At 33.9% G+C, this 13,069-nt stretch overlaps 1 protein-coding gene across 2 annotated transcripts; it reads left to right on the top strand.

Annotated features, from left to right (window-relative positions):
- The first annotated feature begins 7,165 nt into the window (after positions 1 to 7,165).
- LOC107684107 (oxidoreductase-like domain-containing protein 1) lies at positions 7,166 to 9,194 on the top strand. Of its 2 annotated transcripts, none has more exons than XM_016480318.1 (2): positions 7,166 to 7,360; positions 8,678 to 9,194. In XM_016480318.1, exons 1-2 carry the CDS (start codon positions 7,338 to 7,340, stop codon positions 9,009 to 9,011), a joined length of 357 nt encoding a protein of 118 aa, XP_016335804.1. In that variant the 5' UTR covers positions 7,166 to 7,337; the 3' UTR covers positions 9,012 to 9,194. The 2 variants fall into 2 exon arrangements, with proteins under 2 accessions (XP_016335804.1, XP_016335803.1); XM_016480317.1 differs by having other exon boundaries at positions 8,643 to 9,194.
- Positions 9,195 to 13,069: the final 3,875 nt, after the last annotated feature.

Here is a 13,069-nt window from a genome sequence, read left to right as displayed (position 1 = left end):
TTTTTTTTTTTTTTTTTTTTTTTTTTTTTTTAAATGGCTTAAATCCTCAGTTCAGGGGATATTTTAGCATTAAACCTGAACTAAACTCCAGCTGAAACTGGATCTTTGTTTACATATATATTTGCATCATCACATGAGGTATTCAGCCACTTTCCTGAGCAGGCTTACAAAGAACTAGCTGTTCTCATCCAGGTGTGGAGAGGCTTTAAAAGAGATCCAGGACGTTGGTTATCTGGTTTATGGGGTCACCACAGTGCTTATTCATACTGACTCACCCATTAAACAATTCCCATGTTCTGTATTATACGATCTCCATTCTTAACCACAGAACTTCAAAAGACTGGCCTTTTGTTATTTTTGTGACACATAAATTACATATCTCTCTTTTCCACTTTGTAACATAAAGTTCAACCGATCTAGAAAAACAAAGGTGTAAAATTTAACCACACTGGGCATGTCATGTTTGCTAAGCGTCTTATAGGCGTCTGCTAAAAGCAGTTGTTGTGAAATATACAAAGCTCAGTAAACCAAAATGAATCCTGTTCACCTTATAAAGTGCTGCCTTCAGGCTGAAAGAATCTGGATGAATAGAAGCTGATACGCTGTATTTTTAAAGGGATATTTATGTTAGCAGCTACTGCTAAATTAGTCTCTGGTCAACATTAGATGAATGTATGCGGTGACTTAACAAATATGTTGCATTCAAACTTTAACATTCATCACTGTTAAGTATCTTTTGGTGGCAGATACTTATTCAGTGGCTTTAAAAATCAGTTAAAGTTGGCATGATAAGAAAATTCACCCTAGCTATATACTTTTATGTACTAATATGTGCCTTTTAGGTATTAATATATAACATTTAGGGGTGCTTTTGAAAGTGTAAATGCATATTGTTGATCTTATTTTCAATGATTCAAACTTAATTTTGCACAAACCCTGCCCGTTCCAATCGACTGCAAGCTGGCATTCAGATCTATCAGCATCTGAACAAAAACTGATGAATTAAACCATGTCCCTGCCCTACTTTTTTTTCTTTTTCAGTAATCTGTTACACTCAGAGATCATAAGGCCAGTGTGAACTCTACTGAGGAAGTTTAAAGCTCCCAGATATACAACACCATGTTCTGCTAGTCTAATAATATCTTATAGCATTTTAATCATAAGACTGACTGGTATGTTGTAGCACTAAATCACTCCTGAAGATTATAATATACTAATAAATTACATATACTGTAGTTTTACTCACAGTGAACCTTGTTTGACATTTCAGGATTACTCAGAAGCGGTGACTTCTATAGTGGTCAATGAAAACTAGCAAAAGAAAACATCCACTATAGCATTTCTATTACTTTACAAAAGAGAAAAAAAAAATATTGAGAGATTGATTACAGTGGTCATATGAGAGAAAAATGTCAAATGCTGTCACACCCTCGGCAGTTGTGTTAGAAACACTCACGATGGCATTAACTAGTTTCTGAAATTTAATACCAAGGTAAATTAACACAAATATAGTATTATAAATGCACATTCATTTTGTTGAAAGTATAAAAAAATGAAAGTATTAATAACTTTCTCAGGTCCATTAAAAATGCGTATACATGTCTGATGTCCTGTTACGCTGTCAACAGCAATAAAACTCATGAACTATTAGAATTAAAGAAAAAATATCAAAAAATGTCCTTAATAAATCCTTAAAACAAAGAATTAATGTGAACTTCTGAGGTGTACAAACAACATTTCTGAACTTTGAGCACCTCCTTTCATTGATTTATTGAAAAAGAAGGAACAAAGAATAAAATTGAAACAGAAACAAGCCCGATTTCCACCTTCTATGCATAAATCGGGTGATTTGTCTCTCAATCTTCTTGTAACTTCAAGGAAGGCGCCTCGAACTGATTTGAAAGGGAATACCAAAATTCCCACAAGAGCTGATTGTCTCTTCATTTGGCCTTAATTGGACCGGTCTCATGACTCCTAGGCCTTGTTTGCCTGGTTGCCCCTGCTGGGATTCAATTTCTTGCACCTTGTGGCTTTTCATGACACAAAACAGCCTGATGACACGGGAAGCTGTTGTGCAATTATTATTAGCAAAGACTTCAAGAGCTCACACTCTAAAACATGCACTGTAAATAGGTTGCTGTAAATTTTACAGTAACTTACTGGCAGCTGGATGCCAGTAATTTACTGTAAAAATGTTTACAGTATTAGTACTGTAATTCCATTTACAGTACAATCATGTCTCTACTGTATTTTATTTATAGTATTATTACCGTATTTTCATTTACAGTATCAGCATGCTGGACAACAAAATATGTAATTTTTTCCCCTCAAGTCCCAGAGATCAATGTCTGTTTGTATTGTTCAATATGTTTGCATAAGAGAACAATACATCACTAGCACTATTTTCCATATACATTTCATCCCACTGTTGGACAAGATAGAAGAGCAGCACAACTTGTCACAAAGGTGTCATTCTGTGACCGTCTCAGCCTGCCTGTTGCGAAAGGAGGGGAACAGTGTTGTCTTTGTGCAAACTGGACAAAGCTGGACCTGTGTGAAAGCAGGTTAATGTTCCTCTACAGGTTTGGAAGCCAAGGGCATCTGAAGGACCCTCACACAAACTTACCCAAACCCGCTTCTGGATTCTGCTCTCGCTCTAACACCTCGAGTGAATGAATATGACAGGACAAAACACCTATGCTCAACAAAACAAGTGTTTACACAGTCCGAGCCAATTAAAAAACTTCAGTAGTAGAGAGATCCAATTTGTAAGAAAAGATCTCAGTATAACAGAGGTGGGTGCTATAACGGCCCGAGTGTGCGTTCAAACAGGGTGTGGAGAGCTATAAATAACACACTTGTAGTGCAGACAATTTTCAGCTTCTGAGAATCGCTAAAGAACTGTTGACACATGGAGAAGTGTGTGTGGGTGGCAGAAAGTGTAATGACTTAGCAGTGAAACAGGGCGCCACGCACAAGGAAGAGAGTCTCAGAGGGTTCCAGGTGTTTGTCCATGTGCTGACTCACATCAGCAGGTGTATTAGTCCTGAAAGAGTAAAAAAGCTTCTCACCGGAGGACAGAACTTTGTTAAAGATAATAAAAACAGACGTGAATGTTGTACACAAGCTGAGCATTATCGCTTTGAGTACTATTTACGGGTCATTCAAATAGTGTTGTTTGTGTACAGATATTATAAAAGCTAAATCAAATTTATATTATAGCAGGTCACATTTCTGTTTGTTTATATATATATATATATATATAATGTAATTATAGATATTTTGAAAATCTTAAATATATTTACGTTTTCTGCTGTAATTTAATAAACATGCACACACACACACACACACACACACACACACACAATGAAATACCTGACGATAATTGATAATTTTTGTTCTCATGGCATTTTCTAACACAGGCAGTTTAGGAAGGCATTAGAGGGTCTGGAATGTGCAGACCTTGTCAGAAAATATGCCAGGGTTTATTGTGCTGCAAAGAGTATTTCTTTCGCGAGGATTAATGTATTTAAAATGTCCCAGACTGATTTGGGGCTGAATGAAAGAGTCGTTTATGTATTATCAGCTACGTGTGACTCTCTGTTAGGTAAAACTTCTAATGCCTTGTTTTCACATTCGTGTGAGTTTGAAACGCGTCCAACCATTTTGGCCAAGTTAGAATCCACTACTGTCATAGCAACGCGTTTAAGAATAATCCAGCAGCTGTGTGTGTTTGTGTTTATCCGCATGCGCGCGTTTGCACGTGTGTGAGCGCTTTCTTATAGGTGTATGAAAGCATGTTCAAGGACCTTTCCTCTTCTGGAACTGTGGACATACTCAAATGCCAAGCATAGTTACTGATTCACACTGTCAGAGAAGCTCACAAGAGTTCTGTCCAGGCAGCAGTCCAAATGCATATTAAAAGCTCACTGTTTCCATAACATCCTTGACGTTTTAAAATAGTTTATTTCCTTACTCAATGTCTATATGAATAACAAGGCATGGATGAATGTCATATGTAAGTATATTTCTGTTGAAAAACATTGTGTTTATCAAAAACTTTAAACTCGATGATTAAATTTGGATTTTGTATCTTCACCCAAAAATGAAAATCTGCTGAAAATGGACTCACCCTAAGGCCTTTCAAGATGAGTTTGTTTCTTTTAGCATTATATCAATGAACAGTGAATGGGTACCACCAGAATGAGACTTCAAACAGCTAATAAAAACATCACAATAATCTAAGTAATCCACACTACTCCAGACGATAAATTAATGTCTTGTGAAGTGAAAAGGCTGTGTGTTTGTAAGAAACAAATCCATCATTAAGGTGTTTTTTAACTTTAAACTGCTGTTTCTGGTTAAAATACAAGTCCATAATCTATAATAATGCTTCCTCCAGTGAAAAAGTCCAGTTTACTTTAAAATCCAGCAACATATTTGATTAGAACATTTTTCGTTTGTAAACAGTACTTAATCTGTGCATATTTCACTCCTGATTCAGATGAGACGACTTTTTAACAGGGGGAAACAATATTATGAATAGAGGACGGAAGCTGGAAGCAACAGTCTGAAGTTAAAAACATCTGAAAATCTTAAATATATTTACGTTTTCTGCTGTAATTTAAAAATGTAAATGTAAAGTATATATATATATATATATATATAATTAGTATATATTATTAGATATACAGTATATATTATAGCTACAGTATATATATTATAGATTTATATATCTCCTTTCAATAGATTTTTAATTTTAGTTTAATTTTTATTATTTTTGACCACATGGTTCAAAGAGAAGTACTTTAATTTAGTATTTTTTTATGGTTCCACTAATATGGGTCTCATCAGGCTCAACTGTTCAACTGTAATGAAAAATGATATTTGTTTATTTATTTATTTTTATTTTCTATAGGAAAATATTGTTCTTGGCGAAAAGCACAAGAATATCGAAGTTATATATAGAATATTCAAAGTTTTTTGAATGTAGGAAGGATTAAGTGTATGCAAAGCATGTTCTGAAAGAGAAATTTTATAAATAAATACCAACACATAAAATGAAATACCTGACAATAATGTATCATTTTTGTTCTCATGGCTGTTTCAGCAGCAGAGCAGGAAGGCATTAGAAGGTCAGGAATGTGCAGACCTTGTCAGAAAATATGCCAGGGCTTATTGTGCTGCAAAGAGCATTTCTGCCGCTGGGATTAATGTATTTAAAATGTCCCAGACTGATTTGGGACTGAATGAAAGAGACGCTTATGTATTAGTACGTGTTGACTCTGTTAGGTATAAAACTTCTAATGTCTTGTTTTCACATGTGTGTGTTTGAAACGCGCCCAACCATTTTGCCAAAGGTAGAATCCACCGCTGTCATAGCAACGCGTTTAAGTGTGTGTGTGTGTGTAAGGTGTTTTTTAACTTTAAACTGCTGTTTCTGGTTAAAATACAAGTCCATAATCTATAATAATGCTTCCTCCAGTGAAAAAGTCCAGTTTACTTTAAAATCCAGCAACATATTTGATTAGAACATTTTTCGTTTGTAAACAGTACTTAATCTGTGCATATTTCACTCCTGATTCAGATGAGACGACTTTTTAACAGGGGGAAACAATATTATGAATAGAGGACGGAAGCTGGAAGCAACAGTCTGAAGTTAAAAACATCTTGATGGATTTGTTTCTTACAAACTTGCAGCTTTTCACTTTACAAGACGTTCATCAGCGGACAGGAGTTGTGTGGATTACTTGTGGATTATTGTGACGTTTTTATTAGCTGTTTAAACTCTCATTCTGGCGGCACCCATTCACTGCAGACTTACTTCCAGCATGGACACACCTGTTCATGCAATCATTAAAAAATTCTCCCTCTAAGCCACACCAATCTCTGCTCTGATAATGTTGTGTTTCAAACCCACCTATGATATTTCAGACCCTAGTTTACATGACTGTCATGATAACGTTATCATTAAGGACAGGTGTGTATGTTAATATGACATAATGGCATTGCGCAATTTTTAAGGTTAACTTGTCAGGCCAGTTGCCTGTTTAATAATTACTTTTGATATCTCATTGTGTTCACAGCTAACAGAACATGAATAAGCTTGTCCTGCGAATGGGAAAATTCCTTACTTTTAAGTATGTTCTGAGCTAATCGTTTGAAAGGCATACCTTGTTTTTCCAGACTTAATCACAGGAAAGCCAAGCCTAGTTTTCTCTAAATAGTAAAACAGTTTTTGTTCATGGGAACACTTGTTAAATGATTCTGACTCATCAGTATCGGTAATCTGAAAGATGCAAATATCCTAAATCAACATTCTTTTATTGTATCATGAACTAGTACAGAGGGTTTAAACTGCATGTATGTGCTGAAAATTAATAGTTTCCATGCATGCAGAATTTATGTAGGTCTCAGGGGTGCCGTGTGTTCTGTTTCTATGGACGTGCCTCTAAAACACACAGTCCTGTGGGAATGACTGGATAATTACATGCATCACTGATATTTCACAATCTGGCTGACCATAAAAGTTAGTAACATGTTTTAAAGATACTTTTGAAGACAATTATCTATGAGCAATGTGGTCTGTCATAAAATGGGTCATTTAAAGTCTGTAATTTAATATTAATAATAATGTAGGGACAACTGACCGTCAGAAGTGGATAAAAAAACAGCAAAATTTAAAAAAAACCGTAGAAAACAGCAGGTCACAGTCTTTTGCTTGTTACTCATTATATTAATACAAATAAGTCACACAATTTACATTGCAAACATTTACATTTAAAATATTAGAGTATTTCTTTCACTATAATTTGTGAATTGTATTTATTTCATTATTGGTTTATATTATTGCCTACATCAATTGTTATTAGTAGCAGCAGTAGTAGTAATAGTAGTGCATTTCTTGTTATTTTGTATCTTATCTCAAATTATCTTGTGTGTGGTAACACTGCCATCACTGATTTCCCAGGACAAATGTAGGATTATGGTCCATTACTGACATCCCCTGGATATAATTGTTAGTGCAGTCTGTTTGCGTTCTCTATAAACCCCGCCTCCTAAGAGCTCTCTCCACTTCTAATTGGTTCAAATAATTTTCTCTCTTCAGTCTGATTGGCTAACTGGATTCGCCCTAGCTGTCACGCACAGCAGAGGTCACGCATGATTCCAATATGGCCGCGTCCAGTTGAAACGCTACCTGCTGTATGAGTTTAAAATAACTGTTTTTTTTAATTTCATTTTATTTGAAGTGAATACATTCGAATACATAAGAACAGCATGGCGATTCCTGACAAGACTTTGTGAGCTGTCATATACTTCTGCGATGCCTTCACTCAATGCTATGTCATGTTTGCAAAGGGTGAGTTTGAAATTGTGTGTGAGTGTGTGTGTAACCCATATAACCATATATATCAGCTATATTTTGATATACAAATACAAATCAGAAGATGACATGCACTGTGCTTATTTATTGATTAACATGTAGGGACTTTCTCAAAATATGGTAACTAACTGTTCCTTGAAGTTTCATTAAGAAATGCATACAAAAAAATATTAATGTAAAAGATGATTTAAACTAACATTTTCTTAAATAATATTTTATCATGCATCTTTTAAATCTGGAATTTTAAATATTTCTTATAAATTATATTAAATAAGTTAATATTTTTTGCATACATATACATATTTATGCTAAATATATGTTAAAATGATAACAATTTAATATTAAAGGGGTCATATGATGCGATTTCAAGTTTTCCTTTCTCTTTGGAGTGGTGTGTGTGTGTGTGTGTGTGTGAGGGGAACAGGGTCACATCACAGGAGAGTGAACAGCCTGTCAGAAATCATAGCACGTCAGCTGTCTTAACCGTGGCTTGTGTACTGCATCATCACTGTGTCTGCCACGCGACTCTGTTGCCCTTTCGGGCTTGAACTGATGGTAAAACTAACGACATTATTAACTGTCTTGATATTTACTTTGAAAGCTGACGTTCGCGATTATGGTAAGGGGAGTTACATTTCCGACGCAAATATGGTAACTAACTGTTCCTTGAAGTTTCATTAAGAAATGCATACAAAAAAATATTAATGTAAAAGATGATTTAAACTAACATTTTCTTAAATAATATTTTATCATGCATCTTTTAAATCTGGAATTTTAAATATTTCTTATAAATTATATTAAATAAGTTAATATTTTTTGCATACATATACATATTTATGCTAAATATATGTTAAAATGATAACACTGTTACACCAAATACACAAAATAATGATCTTTAAAATAGCATCATATGACCCCTTTAACAATTTATATACATTTTTGCATAGATAGATATAGTTTCTCATTGTTTTAGCATTAGTTATTTTAGCCTTAATTATTTAGTCAAACATAATTGCAAAAAATAAAATAAAATAAAATAATAATCTAAATATTTTGTTCCTTTATTTATTGTTGTTTATCACTGTAAAAAAAACTGCATTATTAAAATACAAAGTTGAAGTTAAAGATCAAAAGTTCCTATTTGAAAATTAGAAAAGCTCAGAGGAGGAAGAGGCTGTTAAAATATAAACATGGTCACTTCCCCTCATATAAACTCACAAATAAACTGCATAAATCTGTTTGTAACTCTTTTATACAGTTGCACACCTGCTACATTGCTCTCTTCAAAAACAGATCCCATCACTGGACTGTGTTTTCTCAGAGCAGAGCTTTGCACTACACTGCCTGTGAACTGCAAAGCTCAAGCCCAGACTCTTCTTCCATCGTCAGCAGTGTACACCAGACACAGACTGTCCCAGAACCTGTGGACGAGGGCCCTCCATCTCCCCCCAGCCACTGCTGCATGAGCGGCTGTCATAACTGTGTGTGGATCGAACACGCTGAAAAACTGCTGAAATATTACAGCGATGGTGGAGACAGAGCTCTGGCAGCCATTGAGGAGAACATTCTCGATGACAACCTGAAGGCTTATCTTAAAATGGAGATCAAGTTGCTGAAGAAGTCCTGATGATAGTGAACTTGGGTGGAGATTTACTGAGAGCAGATTCAGAGTGTTTCATAGCAGCAACTATTTGGTCTGAGTCTGTCAAAAACACGTCCCGGTCATATTTCACCTCAAAATCAAAAGGAAAAACATATATGTTTTATTGCACGAAGACTATAAATCTTAATTCTAGGAACACAAAAAAAAAATGTTCATGACAATTGACAACTTTCCTCCAAAATCCTCATTTTTGTAATGCATGCAGTCTAGGAACACAAAAAAAAAATGTTCATGACAATTGACAACTTTCCAACAAAAAAAAACATTTTTGTAATGCATGCAGATGTTTTATTTCTGAGTTTTTTTGTAATGTCTTTTATAGTATAAATTTGAGAACAACAATTTGATGAGATTATGGTGTTTTTTCTTTCAGTATTCTTCACAGAATACAGTACAGTTTATAATAATGGAAATATACATATGAAAATGTTGTGAATTTTTAAGGCAGTGTTCAATATTACTGGCCTACAGAACTGACAGATCCGACTATACCCATGATAAAACCTTATCTAAAAAAACATGTTTTTTCTTTAATATTTTGAAAACAATAATAAATGTTGAAGATGTTATGTATTTATAGATAAGTTTTATCCTTTTGTATATTAAGAGAGTGTACAGTTTCTTATTTATCACTTATTTAATGTGATGTGTAACTATTAGTCTCTTGTGCTCACCAAGGATGCATTTATTTGACAATAAATAAATTATTTAAATTCAAATTCATTTATTTTAATTCATTATTTTAAATTACAAATATATACACACACACACACAGAAAAAAACGTAATATTGTGAAATGTTATTACAATGTTTTTTTTTTTGTTTGTTTTAATATATGTCTTTTTTTTTTTTAGAATTTGCTTTTGTAATTAATAAAAGTAAATGTTACTCCAGTCTTCAGCGTCACGTGATCTCTCAGAAATCATTTTAATATTGTTTGGTGCTCAACTTCACATATTTTGTTATTATGTTGAAAACAGTTGTGCTGCATAATATGTTTGAAGAAACCGTTATACATTTTATTTAAGGATTCTTGATTAATAGAAACTTCAAAAGAACAGCATTTATTTAAAACAGAACCTTTTGTAAATGTTTTATTGTCATCAATTTAGTACATCCTTGCTCAATAAAAATGTTAACGTCTTTAAAAATCATGTTTTAATTTACATGTGGAATATTTTATGCATGTATTCCACAAATTAAATGTGAAATAAAATTATCCTGTAAAAGTTTACATACAAATGTTTAAATACTCTTGTTCTTATGTGTTTCTTCCTTGAGCATCACTGACTGCTTGTGACTTTAAGGATCTCAACATCATTGAGTCTATTGCTTGCAACCTAATCAAAGATTTTACAGGACCTGGGGTCTCATTTATAAAACTCTCCGTAGATTTCATCCTAAAAGTTTACGTATGCACAAAAGCTAGATTTTGCTGATTTGATTTAGTACGCCAGAACCTGCGCAAAAATCCATTTATAAATCCCAGTCAGGGGAAGATTGTGCGTACGTGCATCTCCACCCCGACTTCTCCCCGAAATCACCATATATGGGTCTTACAACGCCTAGTTTTATTATGCATAACCTCATCTGCATATCATTTCCATGCATATTCCCATCCACGTGATACCATATTTAACACCGTTAAAGGTACAAGACATTAAGGAAATATGAGATACGGACTATAAATGCCATTTGTGCCATACACATTTTTTATTGCTAAAAATCATCCAGTATCCTTGTTATGTTTTAGCATAAATATATCAAAATCCATAAAAAAAACTGTTTAAAGTAGTTCTCAGATAAATATTTTAGAATAGCGTTGATCTCATTCTTTCCCACTGGCCAAATAGTATTTCAGTTGTTTTAATTGTTTTAAACGATACAAATCAAATTTAATTTATGCAGTTTTGCTGATAAAGTGAACATCTTTTAGCTATTTTTAGCCTATATTTATTGCAGTGTAAATAGAATTGTCTGACTCGGCGCGTCACTGACAAAGTAGCCTATTTTAAAAAGAAAACATGCAAATTACCATTTTCTTCAAGTTGTATTCTTCAAATACAGTGATATTTTCATAATGTTGTGGAGTTGCCTTCACACGGCATCAACACCGTGCAGCTGTGGTTGTACAGTAAGCTATTATCATTGGTCCTATAGCGCATCCACTAAATATGTCTAAATTCATATAATTTTTAACTTCTGCGTAATGACTTTATGTAATTTCAGTGCTTATCTCCATTAATGAGAGTGGAATATTTAATGTAAATGTGTATATCGAAATGAAAACAGATTTTAAAATCGTTGTTTAGCTACTTCATTACTTTTCTCTCTCCAGGAAAAAGAGTGCGTACGCATGGTTTAGAATGTCCGTACGGTGCGTACATATTTACGCCAAGTTTATTTTTTATAAATCCCGATATGTGCGTGGAAAATTGCGTACGCAATTTCTATGCCCATTTTGTGCGTACGCAATGTTTATAAATGAGACCCCTGGACAGGGGCGTAGATTACGCGGGGGTATCTGATCAGCAGTTATCTGATTTCTAAGCCAATTAAAAAGCTAGAAATTAGAGAAAAATTAAAGTTGACAATAGGCTACACTGCCAGTCAAAAGTTTTTGAACAGTACGATTTTTAATGTTTTTTAAAGAAGTCTCTTCTGTTCACCAAGCCTGCATTTATTTGATCCAAAGTACAGCAAAAACGGTAACATTTTGAAATATTTATACTAGGCTATTTAAAATAACTGTTTTCTATTTGAATATATTTTAAAATGTAATTCTGTCCCCCTCACTTCTGAAATGATGGCTACGCCCCTGCCCCTGGAGGCTTTTTTGTAAAACATTAGGCGGCTTTACCACCAAGAACAGTCCAGGGATGTTACAATAATAAAAACCAAGGTATGTAAGAAAATCTTGTGTAATTTCAGTAGCTATTTTGTCTTGATCAGTAATGCATGTGTTTTGTGTCAGTATACCTCCATTGAGAAGGACTGAACAAAAGAAAGGCCTTTATGATGACTTAGTAAACTTATGAGTAAATCTCTATGTATAGATTCACACCTAAATTCTTCTAACCAATAACTGTACCCAAATGCTGATTGTAATGTAATGACTGATCATATGTTTCCCTCTCTGATCAGCTCTTGTGGCATTAGAACCCACATTGGCTGGCTCTGAATAGTCATCAGGGTTGCCTAGCAGCTTAGATTGATCATGGCATTGGCAGGCACTTGTGGTTCTTTGACGACAGTCATCCTGATCTGAGTACCTGTGAGTCAGCATATGAGGGCTTGATGCCGCGTGCCGGTCCGAGACATAAGAGCAGAGCTGTGATCCAGCTGCTTGAAGGATTTGTGATGAATGACGTGAAAAGTGGTTAGATATTCTGAGGACAAGATGTACAGAAGACAGTGTGATACTGATTCATGGATGTCATTAATGGCACTGAAGTTTGAAATGTTTTCTTCCTCTTCGACTTTGAGCAGAATTGAGCATGCAAACATAAAACAATTCCTCTGATATATGAATAAAATATTTATGTATGTGTGTGTGTGTGTATTCTATTCTATTCTATTACTTTCAAAGTGTATGTTAAAAACTAGCAATACTATAAAAAATAATACTGTATACATTTATAATATATTTTTATATTATACATTTATTAATATATATTTGTTGTGTGTGTATTTAACACACACACACACACATACACACTTATTGTAGATAGAGAGAGAAAGACAGAGGAATCGATCTATTCATACAAATGTTTATAGTATATTATATATGTATACTAGTAGTTGTTATTTTTAAGATTTTAAATTCTAGATTTCTGTATCTACTGTAAACATGTACATTTATAAATGTATATTTTATATATAATAAATAAATGCTGTGTGTGTGTATATATATATATATATATACACACACACACACACTTTTTTCAATCAGGTGTTTGGAGGGTTGGTGTGGATATTAGTAGCATCGACGAATGTGTCAGTGCCATTGTTGCAGGGATGGG

Source organism: Sinocyclocheilus anshuiensis, unplaced genomic scaffold (assembly GCF_001515605.1).
Source record: "Sinocyclocheilus anshuiensis isolate Anshui unplaced genomic scaffold, SAMN03320099.WGS_v1.1 scaffold553, whole genome shotgun sequence".
In the NCBI taxonomy this organism is placed as follows: Eukaryota; Metazoa; Chordata; class Actinopteri; order Cypriniformes; family Cyprinidae; genus Sinocyclocheilus; species Sinocyclocheilus anshuiensis.
This window is presented reverse-complemented; position numbering and strand designations above follow the sequence as displayed.

Excerpts from the sequence above, each read along its gene's own strand:
- LOC107684107 (XM_016480317.1), top strand. The coding sequence starts at position 7,325 with ATGCCTTCACTCAATGCTATGTCATGTTTGCAAAGG. Across the intron at positions 7,361-8,642 it reads CTATGTCATGTTTGCAAAGG|TTGCACACCTGCTACATTGC; the intron begins GTGAGTTTGAAA and ends TCTTTTATACAG.